At 46.1% G+C, this 20,391-nt stretch overlaps 1 protein-coding gene across 4 annotated transcripts in view; it reads left to right on the forward strand.

Moving 5' to 3' along the window:
* The window catches only part of DGKG (diacylglycerol kinase gamma), a 181,833-nt gene that overhangs the window by 112,061 nt on the left and 49,381 nt on the right, over positions 1–20,391 (forward strand). For all 4 annotated transcript variants that reach the window (XM_069472806.1, XM_069472807.1, XM_069472808.1 and 1 more), the window contains one exon: positions 13,905–13,995. In XM_069472806.1, coding sequence (XP_069328907.1) covers positions 13,905–13,995 — 91 coding nt within the window. The remainder of the gene's footprint in view (positions 1–13,904; positions 13,996–20,391) is intronic.

Consider the following 20,391-nt stretch of genomic DNA (forward strand, 5'->3'; position numbering starts at 1 on the left):
GTACCCTGTCTTGACTTTGAACTCAATGAGCAGAAAGTGTGCCCGTAATCTCCAGCTTTGGGTTACCACAGGGTAAGAGGTGGTGGGAAAGTCCTGGATACATTAAAATCCCGAAAGGTTAATCTTGGTGAAACTTTTATTGGAGCTGTCAGCACAGAGTGTTCTAATTAGTCAGGTTCTCCCTTTTCTCTTCCATACCACCTTGTCCCTGAACTAACGGGGAGAGAAATGGCAGCTGCTCATAATCAGGGTTTCTGCAGATATGTGCAGTGTTGGGGTGAAGATAACACAACAGATGCCCTCTGATTTGGGCTGATGGCCTGGTTCATGATTTATATTTATGATCTGTCCCCACCCTCACCCCTGCAACTGGTAGTAAGTGCACTAAAGAAAAATGAAATGGCCAACAGTAAGTCAATGGGTTAGCAAAGAAGAGATCTGAAGGACTGAATAATCTACTAACTAAATAATTTGTCCCTTAATAATTAAGACTTGAAAGTATGATCTTAAAATTCATAATAATAATTGTTTGTACAAAGTGGTAAGTTCAGGGGTAAGGTAAACGTGAGATTAGGCTACTTTTCCAGTAGTTAAAAGATAAATTCATTTCTCAGTGTTCCATGATTGTAAAATAGTTTATGTACCTACCAGGTTGTGCCTTAACTTATAAACACTGAGCAACTGAAAACATTTTTTCCCAGAAGAGGTGGATTTGGATGACATTTCATTTCTGTGCACGTGATCTTTGCAAATGCCAACAGTTTCAGCTCTTACCCTACTGCAGCTGGTCAGCCCTTGGAATCAGACACATACTAGGACTCATGACCAAAGAAGGCAGCAGCTCGGATAGGAAAGATCCAACTGGGAAAGAAGTGGGGGAGACACTTTTGGGGCAGCTTCCAGGAAAATTCCCAGAGAACAACTACAAAGGTCTATATGAGAGGTCAGAAATCCAACTGCCTGCAGAGGCCAGGAGTTAATGTAAATGAGAGAAGTGAGTAGACAGGAGGCTATCGGGAGTGGTGTGGACTCTAGCATGTGCCCTGTGTAAAGGGAGCATCCAGTACTCAGTTCCAGCCTATTGTTGCCAGGCTGGAAAGCAATCTAGTATTAATAGATCTGATGTCTCAAGAGAAGCTGGGCTCCAGGTGTATCTGTAAAATTTTCCAATTTTAAAAATCACTGTGAAGGCCAAATAAACACATTTCCAGGGCCCATAAGATTCTTGGACCTCCAAGTTGATGCCCAGGAAATATAACCTTAGGGATGTGATGGGGGCCAATTGTTTATTTTTCTTGCTAATTATTGGTCTTATGAATGTGAACTGATCTTCCACCAAAAGGGAGAATGAATGGGCTTGAGGAAAATTTAAAAGGCCAGTGTATTTGCATTGATAAAGTGTTCCTAGATGTCATAAGAGAAATGACCCAGGAAGAAAAGGGACTCGGGAGGTCAAAGAGAACACAAAAAAAGTTAGAGTCTGATTCATAAATATATATAACCTGAAAATAAAGAGGAAATGCCCAATCCCTGTTTGGAAAAAAATTAAAAGTATAAGGCTCTGCCCAAGGAGGATAGATCTGGACTTTCTGCAAAAGGGAGAACAGAAGAGCTAACAGACTTATCATGATGTTCAACTCTTCATGAGCCTGCAGAGGCAGCTACCTAGATTGTCTTCTTCTAGCATGTATTAAAGTAAGTAGAATTGGTTCAAGTGCATTACACTAGATGTTAAAAGTAAATCCACAGGACGATAGAAAGGCAGGGTCAATCATCAAATACACTTGAAAGATTCCAAGTTAAACATAATTCTTTTCTGTATGATATTGTAGAGATTTTAATATAGATTTTAACCTACTGAGACCATGCAAAATCAGGATAAAGTATTTAGTTTCCCAAGTTTACCTGACCACAGAATCCCCCCATCCCAGAGCATCTTATGACACCAATATTTTACTGAATTCACATTGTTGAAAACTCCTGCATTAGAGACACAAAGGAATGCACATGCACATGCAGCTTACAGGCTGTTTCTCCTACCTGCCTATGGGCATGGGGGCAAATGACACATCTGGAAGAATCCTGGCTAGTATCTCTAGTGACTCTTGATGACTTAAGTAGGAGGCTAAGGGACGTGGGGCCAAGGCAATGCTTTGGTCTCTTCCTCAGCCATGAGTCATAATTTTAGAAGAAACAGGCACATATGTGGAACACAAAGCAGCTCTGTAGCTGATCTGAGAACGACTGTTCTTCTGGACCATGAATTTCAGTGCTGGAATGAGAGGCCCCTGGCAAGGAATCAGTAGCTTATCACATAAACCAAGAGGAATATTTTTGGCCAGAGACTTGAAGACCAAATGGGAGAGCTTTAAAATGAGATTTAAGGGGGATAAAGTAGAGTGTTGAAATGAAACTCTAAAATCACAGCCCACGGAAGGGCAGCAGGTGCAAGCTAGAAATAAGAGGTGTGGCCAGGGTGGTGCCAAGCAGATCTCCTGAGGAGCTAGCTGGCAGGGGGAACACTGGGGCCACACCTACAGTTGGGACAAGTTTGCCAACTGCACAGTGAGAGGAGCAAACTGGGTGAGTTGTGCTCATTAATGGAGACATGCATGACCTGTGATGACCTGCGAGAGCAGACAGAGATGTGGTGGGGTAGAACCCACAACCACACCATGCCGGGTGGGGATGACAAGTTCACAGAAATTGCAGTCACTGCAACGGGTGGTAGGAATGTATACACAAGTAAAAGAAGTCACAAACGTCAGAGTGGAAGCAAAGTGGAGAGCATATGGATGAGATTTTCAAAAGGACGAAGTAGAAAGGATTTTGCTGGCAGTGTATACTACAGTCTTCTCAGGCAGAACGAGGCTCTGGCTGATGCTTTCCTATTTAAGGTTTTTAAAACTGGCATAGGAAGAAGATGGAATAGGGAAGGGAAGGGGATATTTATCCAAGCATCTGCCCCATCTAATGAATTTTTAACTTGCCTTGCTAACAGTTTCATGACTTGAAAGGTAGGGAAAACAAGGAGAGAACTACTTACTCTGGACTTAATTCTAGACAGGAGGCATCTAACTGATTGATGGTGTGGAAAGCACAGGAAACTTAGAAGGAAATAACCAGACCATCTTGCAGTTTTATGGTTGTAAAAGAAAGACTTATGATGCGTGCTTCAGTGTGTGCCCTCTGCTACCTTTCCCACGTGTCTGCTGCTTCTCACTTTCCCTTGGCATCCCCAGTCCCACCTAATCCGCACTCCAGCCCAGACTTCAGGCTCTCCACCGGGGATTCTAGGGTTGAAGAATACCTATGTTTCTTTCACAGGAAGTTAAGGAAAGCAAAGATCCCCAATCCAAATTCAGCGGGAAAGATGTGCTGCCTATCTTTCAAGTTGGAACTCAGAATCCATGAGGCCGCAAAGCCAGTTTTATACATTGTAAAAGGGAGTTCTATTGGAGCCCTTATTTGAGGGTATATCATATGACCCCTATAGATTCTTAATATTCCCAAAAAACCCTGCAAGGTAGGTAGTATTATCCTGATTCAAAGATGAATAAACTAAGAGACAAAGACTAAATGACTTGTTCAAGGGCACATAGCAAGTAAATGACTGAATGGTGGCTTGAACCCAGGCCTTTCCGACTTCTCACAAGAGCTCCTGCTGCTCCTCCAAGCTGTCTCCAAAACTAGACTCTGTATTTTGGGTACCTAATGGGTCAATTGGCCCTTGTGGGTTAGCCTAGGAACCCAACCGCAACATAACATTGTTTCTATGGGGAAATGTGCTCAGAGTGACAAACAACTGGCTTAACCAAGGAACTTTTGTAACCTGACCTATCATGAAGCCAGCACTGCCTCATGTTCCGAAACGCTGGCCGTGGGCGCGAGAGAGGAGAGCAGCTTCATCAGCCTGTGTCCCCTCGGGCTCCGGGGTCCCATTCCAGTCTAGCATTGCATTGGCCAAGCAATGGTCTCAGACACGTCTACAAAGTAGCCCCGTGGTACCTACCACAGGAGGCGGAGTGAGCATCAGGGAGGGCAACCTTTGGCGTATAAAGCTACCAGTGTAGTTCAGGCAGCCAGTAAACATCTGGAAAGCGGGAACTGAGATTCTTCCACCAGCTGGAGGCAGGTGGAGCTGGCGAGGGAGGGCGGAGCTCTGCTGTCTCCCAGGGCCCACCTGGCAATTACAGCAGGGTGAGGCTGTGGACCTGCTTCTGGGGTTTGCCTCTGCTCCCCCAGACAGTTCCATGTGTTAGCCTTGGTTCATCAGGACCCAGGAAGTAGTCTTTCTCGGCAAGAGGTTCGATGCCAGCAAAGCAGATGCCTTCGCTAGGCCTTCAGGGCTCCTGTTCTAATAAACCGGCCTCGCCCACCTGTGTCTTAACTGGCCCCGGCTGCCCTCAGATGCCGGCTTCCCGGGCTGATGAACACGTGAGTGCCGGCAACGGGCAGCTAGGTGGTCACTACAGAGCCTCAGGTACACACATTCCCGACCTCTTTCCCCTTCCCCCAGGGCAGAGCTTTCTCTTTGTCCCTGTGTTTGACTTTGCTCTCTGATAACTGCCCAGAGCCAGCTCATGCGGTGCCCTCCGGCCTCAGCCAATCAGCCTGAAGGGGATTTTCTTTCCACATCACTCTTCAAAGGAAGAAAGGATTGCTAAGAAGCAGCCAAACTGTGGGATTTTTTTCTCTTCTACTTTTTTTTTTTTTTTTGGATGAGGGAAAGGAGCTATTTTCTCCTGGCAAGGACAGATACTGACTGGAAAAATACCCTGGAGACTCAGGCCCTCAGGAAAGGAAGGGAAAACCCTCCAAGATGGTGCCCGGCCTTGCCTGCCTCCCAGCATTCTCTCCTGAGGGTCTCCCTGCACTGTGGACGTTCTCTGGTCAGGCTGCTAGGACTTCGGAGGGACACCATGGCCTCCGAGAGGCAGTGTCTGCGCGCACGTTCAGGGACAGTGGACCATGAGTCTCAGAGAAGCCTTTTTGTGCGGCCTGTGTGTGTGCCTGCACGTGCACACGTGTGTGCCCGTGTGCTGCACTGGGAAGGGATAAAGGATCCGATTTCAGACTTTGGCAGGCTTTGCGCTTGGAGTCCTGCCCTTAGGAGGAGATATTGTCAGGTGCCAGACAGAATTCGGGAGAGCCTATCAAAGGAGAATGTGCCCACAGACCACAGAAACAAACTGTCTTATATGGAACAGAAGGGCCACTGTTCAGAGGCAGTAGATTCTTTGGAGCCCAGATTACTCTTGAAGGGGTGCAGAGCCTACTCTAAACATGAGACTCGTGGGTTTGGCTCTTTGTGACTTTAGGGTAAGAATAGAGACCAGAGACCAATGGGGAGGCCCAAGTCACTGACACTCTGATGGAGTGTCACAGAGTCCCAAGCAACCAGAGCCAGCCAAACACAAGCTGGGATCCTGTGGCCAAGCAGGTGGCCTGGGTGGTAGATATGAGTGAACCCAGCCCACAGGCATGAATGAGAATGACCCGGAGCTTTGCAGCCACTAGCTCTTGTGACTTTGGTTGACTCTTCCATTTCTCTGAGCACCTCTAGGGTACAGCAACGGAAGCCAGAGAGAGTGAAAAGGTGAGGGGTGTGGACTAGAAGTCAGGAGCTGGGGTTTGCACTCCAGCTTTGTACCTCCCAGCTGCATCACCAAGGACTGATGTCGGTTTCCTAATATGTACCATGAGAAGGCTGCCATGGCTCAGAAGAGAACTGCCATCCAGATCTGGTATACAGTAGTAGTTCTGCAAATACCCTTTCACTATCAAATAGTGCACTATTTTCATTCATCCCCCACCACCCCTCAACACAGATGCCACATTGAATAGATTTTTACCAACCATGACACTGTTACAAGTAATCATTTGTTTTCCCATTTTTATTATTCAGCATCCATTTTCCATTTAATCAATGCCTCTGGTTACCAAGCAGTAACCAATGTAATTGATTTATTTCCATTCCACATCAAAAAATAATTTAACCCACTAGTTAGCCTATGCACAAATGACTAAATGAACAAATACTATTCTACATTAAGAAATACTGACAGCAATTCATGGACTCCATTTATACTTTGGAAGACTCCTTAGAACCAGGAATCCCTGAACCCAAAGGTCCAAAGGTCCCTTAAGAGTGATCTGTGATTTTACAAGTAACTTTTCACACATGAAAATGACTTAAGCAGTGTCTTCCAGCCAGGTGCGGTGGTTCATGTCTGTAATCCTAGCACTCTGGGAGGCTGAAGCAGGAAGATCGCTCTAGGTCAGGAGTTCGAGACCAGCCTGAGCAAGAGCGAGACCCAATCTCTACTAAAAATAGAAAGAAATTATCTGGACAACTAAAAATATATATAGAAAAAATTAGCCAGGCATGGTGGCACATGCCTGTAGTCCCAGCTACTCGAGAGGCTGAGGCAGAAGGATTGCTTGAGCCCAGGAGTTTGAGGTTGCTGTGAGCTAGGCTGATGCCACAGCACTCTAGCCTGGGCAACAGAGCAAGACTCTGTCTCAAAAAAAAAAAAAAAAAAAAAAAAAAGGAAGTGTCTTCCTAAGTATTAAGAGGATTCCTTCCTTATTTATACAATAAAATACAACATAAGCAAGTTTCTCCTCCTTCCTCAGCCTTTTTTCCTTTACACACCTTCTTGAGCTCCCTGCTCTTTCTTGTTCCCCACATTTCTGCCTGCCCCTCTTGGTCTCTGGTCTCCAATCATTCACCACCCTAGATTTTTTGGAATACCATGAACACCAGTCTTGTCCCAAGTATGGAAAAGAGCCAGGGAATACCTTACCCCTTGAAACTGAAACACAGCAAGCCAACACAAATCTGTTGGCAGGAACAGCAGGCACAAGAGTCACATTCAGAGGACAAAAAACAGCTATTTATAAAGCCTCCTTCCTGATGGCTGGGTGTTCACTTTCCCTTGAACCAAAGGGGCCACTGCCCCCTCTTGGGAAAGATGATTCCATCCACGGCTCCGTGCCTGCGGGTCACCAAGTGCCCATTCTGATGAGGAGTGAGAACAGGACAGCAGGCAGGGTGGATTAGATGTGATGACAAGCTCTCTGACGGGCCAAGGCAGCTGAGTGTGCGGGTGACACAGATGGCCTCTGTAGCACCTGTGAGGTGACAGTCACAGGCCCCTTGTAGGACTTGACATCCTGGCCTTAGAGCCAAGCCCACCTGCCTTGGCTTACTTTTTTTTAACTCTTGATGTTAACTTTGGTCAACACAATTACTAAACTTCCAAAGGCATTTGGGCTTCAAATAATGTAAAATGTTAACAGGTAAGGTACTCTCAGTATTATTACTAACATTCATCACTCAGTTACAATTCACCTGTAGTCGCACCTGCCCTTTCTGTGTTTCTATTATACCTGTTTGATTTGCTAGATTATTTATCTTAATAACCTGATACTACCCTGTTATCTTCAGTAGCAGTAGCAATAACACCACCAATGACCCAGCAAACCCAAAATGGTATTACGTGAGACCATTTGTTTTGTTTTTTAATTGAGATGAACCTTATTAAAATTTATAATTAAATGTGGAGAAATGGCCTGTTGGCTTGGTACAGTTTTCCCAGATGTGTAGGTTTTGGCCTATGTTCTTAAAAAGTTGAATTACTTGCCAGCTCTGATAATCAGTAGATTTTTACATTAAAATACATATTTCTGGATTCCCTTTCAAAAATGTCATCTCTGGCAATCCTTGGGCCCATGTTCCTACATGGCGGCAGCTGTAGAACACCTGGGTTCTCCCATCCTGTTCTGTATTGTGTTATCTCAGGTTGTCCAAGGAGCTTAGAGAAATCTCAGAAGTCAGTAGGTCCAAGCCCTTCATTTTCAGATGAGGAAACTGAGGCCGGGGCATGTGGAGTGACTTTCATGGTGGCACGTGCTGGTGTGTATGATACCTGGGCTGGAAGGCAGGTGCCGAGCCAACTGGTGCAGCATAGCCTCCACTAAGCACAGATGCGGGTAGCATCTGCTTCACCAGACCTCCCCACCTAACACTGCCTGACACCGAAGGCCTAACTAACTATTTGAGTCAAGAGCCACTCAGGGAACCTGAGTATCAAAGTCCAAACCACAAAGAGGAATACCTTCACTTCAAGGGCTTCTATTTCTAGAAATAACTGTAGTGTTCTCTGTGTAGACTTCTAAGCCCAAAGAAATGTTTTCATGTTTTGACAACTTCAAAAGTCTATTGCCCTTAAAACTTCCTTGATTCTCAGAAAAGGGCCACCAGAAGCTCAAGGTGGAGGAAGGAGCTAAATACGTTGCCTTGGCCGATGGAGCGAGTGCCCAGCAGCCAGCTTGGTTTCACTTGTGGACATCCTTAAAAAACAGGCTATTCATAGCTGTCAGGATGATGATGGATTCCAACCCTAAATTGCTGACAAACATAAAAGAACATTTTTAGTTAGTCTCATTTTTTCTCTCATCTGTCAAATGAAAAGATTCAACTAACTAGTGTGCAATTGATGTTATTTCCTTATAAGCCAGGGAGAAATTAAGGGAACCCAGAAATAGAGTTGATCCATGGTGTCACTACTGTTATTTGCCATTTCTCCCTGTGGCTCAGAGTCCCTTGGAGCACAGAAAAGGATCTTCTGCCTCAAGCATGGGTTCACCTGGGTAGTTTAGAGCCTGACAATGAACCTGGAAGTTTTGTGGAATTGGAAATCAGCCTCAGAACAACTGGCTAAGAATTAGTCATCTCCAGCTGAAAGGTGATTATGAGAGGGAGAAAAAATGGTGGGCCAAAGACAACTCAGGAAGAGAGATGCAGAAAAAGCATTCCAGCAGTCATTAAAACATTGTTATTTTTATTTTCTTCCAAAAATATTGGCCACCTGGGATAGACCCCCACACTAGTCCTGCCCTTACCCCTGCAGCCGTTGGGGAATGAGTCTCCCAGTGACTGGGTCTCCTAGCAACAGGGGAGAGCAGCTATTGAGCACTTATTATGCATTAAACACCTGCTTGGTGTTTTGCATTTGCCACATAAGCTTCACAACTTTGTTGCATAGAAAATAATATTCCCATTTTGTAGAAGAAGAAATGAAGTTTCAAAAAACTTAAATAACTTGCCTACCCAGTGAGTGGCAAAGCCAGGCATGAGCTCTAGCTCCTCAGTTTCCAAATGCCATGTTCTTATACCACAGAAGATGAAACACACGAAAACCCAGTGCCACATTCCACAGCAGCAGGCCTCCAACAAGGGCTAAGAGTAAAGTGGCTGGGGGGACATCCTCAAAAGAGAAGAAGGAATATTGCATTCAGACTCTCTGGTTGGCAGAGAGAGTGGGGGCTGCATCTCCCACCTCAAACTGTAGAGGGTCACAGGACCACAGGCTTTTCCCCAGGCTTTGGAATGGTGATGGATGTGGTGCTGTGCTGGTGACGGTAAAGGAAAAGGATGAAAAGGAAGACGAGGCAGAGGGGACTTCACTTCAATCTGTGGGTTTCCTTACATATAGCAATAGTACCTACCTTCAGGGTACTTCTGAGAGTTGAAGGAAATAGTGCATGTAAAATGTTTAGCACAAAACCAAAGGGCCATAGGGATAGAATGAATTCACTTCTAACCAAAAAGTGCCTGAGTTAAAAGAGGAGAAATAGAAACATTTAGATTTTGAGCATATCTAAAACCCATGTCTCCTATGGGTCAGAGGTTGAATGTTAAGGTCGTGGTGAAGCTATTGAAAGTGTATAAGCTCTGTGAGGACTGGGATCATGCATGTCTTATTCATCACTCAGCACCTGGCCGGCCCATAGTAGAGCTCAATGAATGTTCAATGGATGGATGGATGGATGGATGGATAGACGGATGGATGGACAGATGGGCCAAAAATTGCCACTGGAGAATTGATTTCCTGTGCCCCTCTCTCAAGAGATGGCACCTGCCATCTTTCATGCTAAGGCAAAAATTTGAGTGTCACTTTGAATATTCTTTCTTGCTCACCCCTCACAACTAATCAGTCCTGTCAATTTTACCTCCTAAATTTTAGCTTGTGATTTCCCTCTACCATTCTTCCCCAAAACTACTGTCACCAGTCTTGTTCTGCCCCTTCCCAGTTCTCTCCTGGATTTCTACACCACCTCTGAGCTATTCTCCAAGCCTCTAGTCTATACCTCCCCTTCCAATCCATGTTCCACACCTGGGACAGAATGATGTTTAAATAGCACAAATCTGATCAGGTCACTACTGCTACTACCCCACCCCCCACCCTCAGTTCCACTTAAGGATCGTCCAGGACTCCCCTATAGGCCCAAACATCGAAGCATGGCATCCCCACTCTTCACGATCTTGCTCCCATCTGCTGCTCCAGCCTTACCTGACCAAGCCCCAGCTTGAGTTCTCTGTCCCTTCCGGCAGGGCTATGCTCTCTTGCTTGTCCCATTGCCTGGGCTTCTTCCTTTGCCTGAAATGGTCATCCTCCACCTTCTCTGTTTCCCTTCCTCATCCTTTTGAACTCAACTCTGGCATTGCCCCCTAGGATGCTTTCTCCAACTGGCCTTCACTCCACTAAGAATCGGGTGTCCCACCTCCTATATACCCCATTGCTTAGCTCTTAGCACTATGGTCTACTTCCTATCTGTCCTTCCCAGGTGTCTGGCTCATGGAATGCTGTGCTTTGTTCTTTCTTGTACCTAGCACAGCCCGTCTAGTCCCTGGCACAATGAATGTTTGCTGAATTGATAAATACTTTGTCTCACACCAAACATGCACTTTCTCAGAATCATATTAGCAATCAATATCACATCTCTGACCAGTCATGTGACCAGTCAAGATAATTAATTAATCAAGGATTAGGGTGTGGCCTATGACTCTGGAAAAATCTATTAAACTAGACATGTGAGGAACATTTTTTTTAACCAAAAGTCAAGACACATGGTCTAACAAATATGATCACAGTTTTCTTGTCCAGAAAAATATGAATATATGTCTACAGCTATACAACCTGATCTGTCATTTTTGCCTGTTTTATTCAAATATGCCAACTCAAGACACTGAAATAACAATAGCTAATAAGTAAATAGCTAACATGCTTGGCATCAAGCATTAGGTGAAGTGCTTTGCTATCACCTCATTTAATCTTCTCAAATACCTTTTGAAGCAGATCTTTTTTTTTTTTTTTCTTTTTTTTTTTTGAGACAGAGTCACTCTGCCACCCTGGGTAGAGTGCAGTGGCATCATTGTAGCTCACTGCAACCTCAGACTCCTGGGCTCAAGCAATCCTCTTGCCTCAGCCTCCCGAGTAGCTGGAACTACAGGCGTGCACCATGATGCCTGGCTTATTTTTCTATTTTTAGTAGAGATGGGGTCTCGCTCTTGCTCAGGCTGGTCTCAAACTCTTGAGCTCATGCGATCCTCTTGGCTCAGCCTCCCAGAGTGCTAGGATTACAGGCGTGAGCCACCGAGACCAGCTGAAGCAGATCTTTTTCTTACTTCTATTTTACAGATGAGGAAACTGAGGCTTAAAAAAGTTAAATAACTTGCCAAAGGGTACGCGGCCAGTGATGGATGAGTAGTCTATTTGATCCTCTCAGCTATTCTGCTGTACTGATTTAACCATGACCTCTTAACCTTATTAGATCATCAGAAGCAGCACTACTGGGCAAAAATAGCTGTGGCTTCTGGAAATATTTATTAAAACTCTAAATCTCCTGGCAATAACTTTCAAAAGTCATGATTCAGACCAGCAGTGATATTTGAAAATGGAATCACAATGCAAGTCTCCTGGCTACAGAGATGCTCTTGCTGCCGGAAAGGAATTCTCAACCTTGGCATTTATGACAATCTGCGTTTTTCCTGTTACTTGGTCTTTATCCATCATTGGCTGTTGAAAGGCACTGACCCTCATTCTGTTCTCCCTAGAGAATCCTCTCCTTCAGGTTTAACCGGTTCTGTCCTTTTCCATGGTTTTCATTTCACTGGGATCTAGAGCAATATTTCTCAAAGCCTGTCCACTGACCATCTGCATAATGATCACCTGTACACTCATAAAAATGCACATTTTGGGGCTCTCTCCCACAACTATCACATAGAATCTCTCCAGATGGGAGCCTTGGATGCAACATTTTAATCACATTCCCCAGGTAATTCTTATGAATACTAACGTTTGAGAACCACAGGTGCTGTCTGCAGATTCTCATTACTCCAAGTGTGATCCCTGGACCAGCAGCATCAGCAGCTTGTTAGAAAATGAGGCATCTTGGGCTCCAACCCTGAACCACTGAATCAGAATCTGCATTTTAACAAAATCCCTGGGTGATTTATATTTGCACATTACTGTGGGTACAGAGAACTGATGATCCAGAACAGATATCATGGCATGCATAGGAAACAAAAACATCTGTCTGGCACACTGGGAGTACAGATGAGAATGCCTGGTGTGGCACTGGGGCTCAGCCAGCCCCGCCCCCACCCAGCCACTCTGAAGGCTAAGGAAATTGATATCTGAGGCCCACCTGTGCTGCAGCACACTGGTTAAGAAGCACTGGTCTGTTTAAAGTTCTTCTAACTTTCTTCGTGAGGCATAATTCCCTAGACCTTGCTTACTCTAATTTTTTTCATCATTTATCATTTCTTTTCATGCATAGTAAGTGTTAGAAAAGCTACTTCCTGATGAACTAGATCTCAGGAATCATCACACAATGGAAGAACACAGTCTCATCTTCAAGGTCTAGGTAGATTCTTGGGGGAATGCAGAGAAAAAGAGTTGTGTCTGTTATTCTGAAGGGTCACCTGCTATGGCCTAAAGAATACCAGGAAGAAATGAGAGCCCTCTTCCCTCTAAAGAACGCTCCTTTCCCCTTGGTCTACAAATCTAAAGAGAGAGGATTAGCAAGATACAAGGTGGCTTCCTCTCTCCCGAGTGCCAAGAAGAATGTGATTTTGTTTAATCCTTCCTTAGGAAAATCTGTCACCTTGTAAACTGGACAGGTGTCTCCTGTCTCAGCCAGCCCTGATAATGGGGTGACAGTTGGGGTGGAAGGGATGGAATACCTTCAGAAACACTTCCTGGTGAGACCATCTGATCAAAACCACCAAGAGTAAGGACACACCATCTGACTTTGCAAAGCCCCAGCTAGATGGGAACCCCATTGTTTTTTTGTTTTTTTCTCCTAAAGTAAAATGTTGAAAAATTTTAAAGCTCCAAGTGGTGAACTTTTACTCTGAAGCACATATGACAAGGCCTATCGTTAAATGAAGGATTGTCAAGGCCTAACCAAACACATTTGAGGACGAGGAGGGTAATTATTGCCACCAAACAACTCACCTTTTTTTCTTCTCTTTCCAACTTACCTGCAAATCTGTGTCTAACTCTGTCCACAGTACTTCTCCCAATCAGAGGGTACAAGGCAGCACGCATTTCAGCTGGGTTGGTGTGGGGCCATCCCTCCTCTGTCCTAAGACTGTGCAACCCTCAAGTCCCAAAAGGCTGTATGATCTTCCCTACATACCTCAACCATAGCCCAAACAGGGCTCTGCCTGAAGTCCCTCTGTATTAGCAATAGCACCGTGGCCAGAGCATGCTATCCATATTTTCCACCTCTGGTTTGACTTTTCATGGAACTCTTTCCTTAATGCAGATACATAGGCAGGCAAGCCTTTCCCCTGCTCTGACCAGGAAGTTCAGAGAGCAGTTGGCAGTTCAACCAGAGTTGCCATGATGTCTAAGAAATGAGTGGATTTTCTTTAAGTTCCTAGCAAGAACAGTTGGTAAAAATTTCTATTCCTTGATCAACAAGTGCTGAAAATGTAAGATTGAGGGATGCTGAGGGCTTGGGCCTCCCAATCCAAATTACACAGCTATTTTACGTGACCATTTCAAGTACAGAGTATTGAGCCGTCTCTCTGCTTCATGGTCCAGGATGAAGAACAAGCTGTGGTACTTTGAGTTTGGCACCTCGGAGACCTTTGCAGCCACCTGCAAGAAACTCAATGACCACATAGAATTGGAGGTAAGTTCCCAAGTGGGAAGAAGGCTGTTCGGACCTTGGTTCTGCTCCTGAACTGTCACACACCCGGAGGACATGTCCTCTTGGGTCCTTAAGAGGTGATCCTGATGTTGTTTCTCCATCCTGTTCCCAAACACCTCCACACCTCACTCAGGGTCTCCACGTGTTGGGCCCATCTTTGCTGGTCCACCCAGAGTGTCCTTGGTGCTCTGGACCAGGGAGGCCCAGAAGACCCATAGCCACAGTCCATTCCAGCCCTCAGTCCCCCTCTCACCACAGCCTAGCACAGGGAGAGGGGCTGGTGCTGGGGTACAGGCAATGTCCCAAACCTGGTAAAAGTCTGGGAACTGGTGGCCACAGGGCAGCAGGGGTGGGGAGTGTGGGGGTTGAGGCCAAAGGTGACCAGACATCCCCCAGTTAACACCTGCCTCGGTTTTCACAGATGCTTCAAGGCACTGACTCATAGGCACCCAGGATCAGCTCTGTGGGTGTGTAACCTGTACTGCCACAGAGGTCCCAGTGCTCAGAAGGGCCCTCCGGTTTAGTGTTCTTCTGTCACTGTCTTGAATTTCTTTAACAAAGAGCCCTGCATTTTCATTCTGAACCAGGCCCCACAAATTATGTAGCTGATCCTGTTGGTGCACTTGTGTTTTACTAACTCTTCTGCACTTGTAGCAGCCTGTCTTAGACAGTCTACCTGTCGGCTCCCCTCCCCTGGTTGATAAGCTGCCCACTTCCCACCCCCTCACCCCACCTCTGCTCTCCCGATGTCCTCTCCCTGATCTCTGTGAGGACCTCTCCTTGGTCTCTGGCCCAAACTTCTATGCACACGGCTCTGTCTCCACTCCGTGAAACCTCAGGCCCATTGGTTCTCTTGCGCAGCGTTCTTAGCTCCCAACCTGGCCCTCCTGTGGGATGCGGGCTTGTAGTCTTATTTGCACTTGAGAAAAGCAAGTGAACGAGGCAGCCAGAGAGTTCTGCCAGGACGGGTCCTCCTGGCCCGCAGCTCCTCTGCCTCCACAAGCAGGTTGGCCCGGCGGCCCTCTGAGGAGCACGTGGCCTGCCCGGGTGGGAAACCCCGCACTGCCTGCCGGAAGGGAGCCTGTGCTGCCCGCTCACTCGCAGGGAGTTTTCACAAACAAAACACCAAGCCAGAGGCTCCACACCGCAGCTCTATTTGACTCATCTGCCCGCCTCTCCCCTTCGGTTGCTGAGTTACTGACACCAGGGTGGGAGGCACCGGCTAATCCCCTGAACTTTCCGCCAGCTTGGTCAGAGGGCAGAGAGGCCCAGGAGCCCCGTGTTCCCAGGTGGTACGTGGCCAGTGGCTGTGGCCACCTACACCTGGGAGAGGGTGAGGAGCCAGCCCTCCTCTATTTACACATAAATACACTGCCTGGGCCCTGCGGCTGAAGGAGGAGAGGCCTTGGCAGGGGACTGAGTGTGGCTGACAGATACGTGTGCATTTTTTCTCTTGGCACGGTCGTCTGGTGGGGTCTCTTTAAATATACCACAAGTGAGGGACAGCCCTGGCCTAACCGCGGCCAGCTGCAGGCGCACAGCGACTGCTTGTTCTCCCTGCAGCTGGCCTTGAAATTGTGCCCAGAGTACAGCAGCTCAGCTCCCCTGCCTCTGGCCTGCCTCCCGGCTGCAGGCCCAGCAGTCCCCTCTGGGTCTGAGACACAGCAGCTCTTCCTCAACCGCAGAGGGGGCTGGTGGCCTTGTTGTTAAAGACACTGGTGGCCTCTGGAGGGGGTGGGGTTGTTCACAGGGTGGGTTGTTGGGAGCTTTCAGAAGCACTTCCTGTTTTCCTTATCTCCCATAATGACTCTTTTTAGTATGTATTCATGAGGGTAAGCTGGGGGCAGGGGTGGGGATGCGGGTGTCATGTGATGGGCAGCTTCTGACAGCCCTCCGCATTGGGGCAGGCACCATTTCTGTGCCCAGAGAATAGCGGGTGGATGGTCCTGTGCCTTGTGATCCAGAGAGGGGCTGAGAGAGACAGAAGGGGCAAGCCATGGGGGTGACAGGTGTACAGAGACTGCAGAGCCTGGCAGGGAGATGTTCGAGTACCCGGGGCCTCAGGAGGAGCAGGTAAGAACAGTTATGTTAAGGGACCTTCTAGGCCTGTGAGGACCAGCACATGACTCACCAGCGTGAGGTCAGCAAGCCCGAGAATAACCCCGTAGAGGTGTTTACACTGCACTTCACCGTTCCAAAGCCCTACCACAGCCTTCATTCCAAAGTCACACAGCAACCCTGTGCGCTAAGTAGGCCAAAGATTATTATCCCCTTTACATGGAGAAGCAAGCTGAGGCACAGAGGTTTAGAAAGGTAAACAGAAGGGAGAGAACATAAAACGGGATGAGAAAAAGCCATCTGCTTGGACTGTCGACCATAACGTCTTCATTTGATACTACAACACAGAGAGGCAAGTATTATCACATTTTTAAAATGAGGCTCAGACACATTAAGTAATTTGACCAAGACTTCATTGCTGAAAACTGGTAAGAGAGAAGATTCCAGTTCTTCTGGAGTGAGTTTAGCTTGGAACCCAATAAGCCGAGAGTCACCTAACAAGTGCTAGAAACTCAGTATATGCTTCAGCATGGGAGCTCTGTTGCTTCCTCCTGTACTGTAAGTGGGACCATTTGATGCGCTCTCAGCCCCTGCAGCTGGGCAGCTCTGCTGAGAAAGGCTTTGCAAAAAACAGAAGACAGTCCTACTGCCCATTTAAGGAAGGAACAGATTCAGGCTGAAGGGTAGGAGAGAGAATCCGAAAGGAAAACTGCCTCAAACTTTACAAAAGGTCTTCTTCCCACACAGCATCTCATTTTATTTTGACCCACAGAGCACGCAGGACAAATATTAATGCCCTCACTTCATGGAGGAGGAAACTGAGGCAAAGAGATTCAGCAACCTGAGAAAAGGCAGGACTATTAGGAATCAGGGGAACAGATAGTGAAGTCTATTTAGTTTCTTCTCTATTTTTTTTTTCCTTTTGTCACTCTGATAAATAAAAAATAAAAAAAAAATAAAAAAAAATGTTGGATGGTGGAAGTTAAAGCTCAAATGTGATATTGCAGGGAAGGTCTTCATTAAAAACCATTCACGCGATCTATAGACTATTTCTCTGACGTGAGTGGCTGGTTGAGATGGAATGGGAGACTTGGTCCCATCTATGAAATAAAGCTTAAGGCCCTGTTGCCGAGAGAGAATAGTCCACAGAACACACACGAGCTGGTTAGTAGAGTGCTTACTTAACTAGCGCTAAGCAAACTAGATCCAAACAGTCCTGGGAGCCACGTGAGTCAGATCACTCCGGACCCTGTTTTTTGGAGCCAATGACTCAGGCAGAGGAGAAGGTGACTCCAAATCTACTACTCACCTACAGACACGTGGACAGGGCTGGCCCAGTGAAAGGGCTCGGACTTGGACTCCCAAGGCCTGTGCTTAGGTTAAGTAACTTGCTGAACTATATGTCTGAGCCTCAGTATTCTCATCTATAAAATGGGGCAAAAGGGGGTTAGTCTACCTTCCAAGGCCATTACTAGGATTAAAGTTTTCAGGGTTTTTGGTTTTGTTTTTTAAATGTAACTGGCAGTGGTGCTAAGTGCCTCATGGAATCTGCAAAGTAGCCCTAAGTGGCAGATGTCATAATCACCTTTCCAGAGAACAGGGCCAGAAGCTGAGAGAAGGTAAGAAGCTCACCTGATAACCACAACCTATAAGTGATCAAGTGAGGTTTCAAATCCAGGTTTGCAAGAAACCCAGGAGTTTCAATGCAGTACTGGCACTTGGAAAGCTCAGTCTAGAGATTCTCAGCCAGGCTTGGGGCATATCTGATCTGCTTATTATTCAGTCTTTATTTTGACTTTTCAGATAACATTAAAAGCAGGCATGAGATTTTTACATGTATCAAAAGGGGAGCATAAAATAATATTGCAAATACTCGCCCCAGATGCTTCCTCTGTGGGAACACAAAGGAAAGCCTGTGAACATCAGTGCTGTACCTGGAACCTGGGTGCTCAGTAAATTGTTAGGAGTCTAAGTAGGAAGCCAGCATGTCACCTACACCCCACCCCCACTGACTGTCACCATCCCTGGTCTAAGGCGGTCTCTCAGGGTGCTCTCTGACGTCTCTTCCCTTCCAAAAAGGCCCTTAATAATCATTCTAACCTGATTTCACCTGAATAAACAGGTGGGGGTGGGGTGAGGGAGGCGCACAGTGAGTCACCTCCCCCCTCCCAGGCCCAGAATAGCCTTGCTAACATTTGTAGATAGGATCAGTTAGGTGGAGCAAACCAGACAGGCTTCAACTCGAGCACTTATTTTACATTCTGTGGAAATGTTTCCTTTTACTGGCTAAAAATAAGAAATTCCAAAATTCCTTGATATTTAATCTAATCTTTAAAACAATGTTCACAAAGGAAGGCTAGCCAGCCCTACTAATATGAACTAATGTGAACACTGGTAGGGGGAAAACTGAGTCCAAATCTGGAAGCTCCTCCAAAAATCTCTTAGTATATTTTTTGGAACCTCTGTATATCAGTTACCCCTTTTACTTGAGGGTTTTTTTAAACTACAGAAAAGTCTTGAGAATAGTATGTCAAATACTCTCATTTCCCCCTCATACAGAATTGATATTTGTCTTACTTCAAGTAGTTTTCAATCAAAGAAATGAAATATTGCAGATAAAACTGAAGTCTATCGGAATCCCTTCATGCTCTGCAGCTTGCCTCTGCCCACCTTTGTGTTCTGAGAGCTCCCCGTGTTGGTGTGGATGGAGCTGGTTCGTCACCCTGAACTGCCCTGTGCTGCTCAGTGCTACCCCAACCGCTGCTGTGGCGGAGCAGAAGTGGGAACTCTCAGACCCTGCTGGGGGAAACATACGTGTTACACCACTTTGGAGGGCAGTTCGGCATCCACACCAAAGGGAAAGTGTGTGTATGCAGACCGTGTGACCCAGCGAGTTCTTCTCAACCCAGACCGAAAGAGTTTCCTACCTGCGAGCATGAGATGAGCATAGAGGTAGGGTGCAGCATTTTTTTATTACAGCAAAGTAGAACCAACCCAAATGACTGTGTTATACTAACACTTTAGAAAGTGAGCACATGTGCCATTGACACGTTAAAATAGTTATATTTATGTCATGTGACTTTCACCTCAATAAAAAAAATTTTAATTTTAAAAAAGGGATGTGCTAGTAATATTTAATCTTTCTCATAGAGTCCCACCTATGAGAATCCTAAATTCTAAAACTAACATTTAGCACAGCCATGTGCATGTAAAAAGCTTCCTAAATAACATCAGATTGCCGTCATTTAAGGCTGGGCAGATACCTTTAGATACTACAATCCAAACCAGTGCCATTACTTTTCAAAAGAGAGAAATCAAGGACTTTATAGGTTAAGTAGCTTGACTAAGTTCATCCAGCCAGTATGTGGCAGAAGAGAACCCATGGGTCTCGAGCTCCAACTGGGAGCATTCTCTGATTCTGCTGTGGCAGCCACCTGCAATGTTGCACACTTTGAAATTAGAGTGGAAGAGATTTTCAGGCCTTGGTCTCTCTGGGCATGATCTGAACCTTCTTCTCTGCTGGGGCAGGTAGAGCCTTTCAGAGCTTGGTGTAAGGCAGGTGGGAGCTGGCCGGCACTCCGCCATTCACCCAGCCACGGTGGATGACGTGAAAACATTCATGGACAGGGAAACTGGAGAAGAGCATTAGAAGGGATTTTGAGTTCTTGGAAAATAAAAGGGGCGACCTGATTACACGTCAAACCCTAGAGACAGGTGAGGCTAGAAAGGTCCTCCTTCCTCCACCCAGGCTGACAGCTGTGCCCTCGTCACAGCACCATCCTCACGGCGAGACCACCCAAGGCAGCGCTTGACACTTCAGGTTTCCTCTTCTTACCCGCCCACCAGTGCTCACCACTCCAGATGCCCCTACCTCAGTTTCTTTCTTCTCCCTCCTAATATGTGTGCTAACCTCCTCTCTTGATTACAAAAGTAATCCAAATTCATGGCAGAACATTTTAAATTACAGAGGGGCAAAAAAGAAAGGTAACCCCCAATCCCACCAACCACAGATCGGCACTATTATAACGTTGGCCTTGTTTCAATCTTATCATATCAGCCTTTATTTCTTTAACATTAGGCCTCCTGAGGACCATTCTTTGGCTTCCTTCTTTATTTTAAACACAGCTTTATCGTCCCTGTCTCTCTTCCTCTTTTAACCATGCTCCGACTATAAGTTTCCTTCACTGGTGGTTATAATTGTTTAGCTTACTAAGGAAAAATTGTTTCTGTCAATTTTCCCTTACAAAACTCCATTGTTTCCCTGCACTTGTTTCTGACACATAAAACTTTTTCTCTCTTAAATGACCCTCTTTTTTATTT

Source organism: Eulemur rufifrons, chromosome 7 (genome assembly GCF_041146395.1).
Source record: "Eulemur rufifrons isolate Redbay chromosome 7, OSU_ERuf_1, whole genome shotgun sequence".
Lineage (NCBI taxonomy): Eukaryota > Metazoa > Chordata > Mammalia > Primates > Lemuridae > Eulemur > Eulemur rufifrons.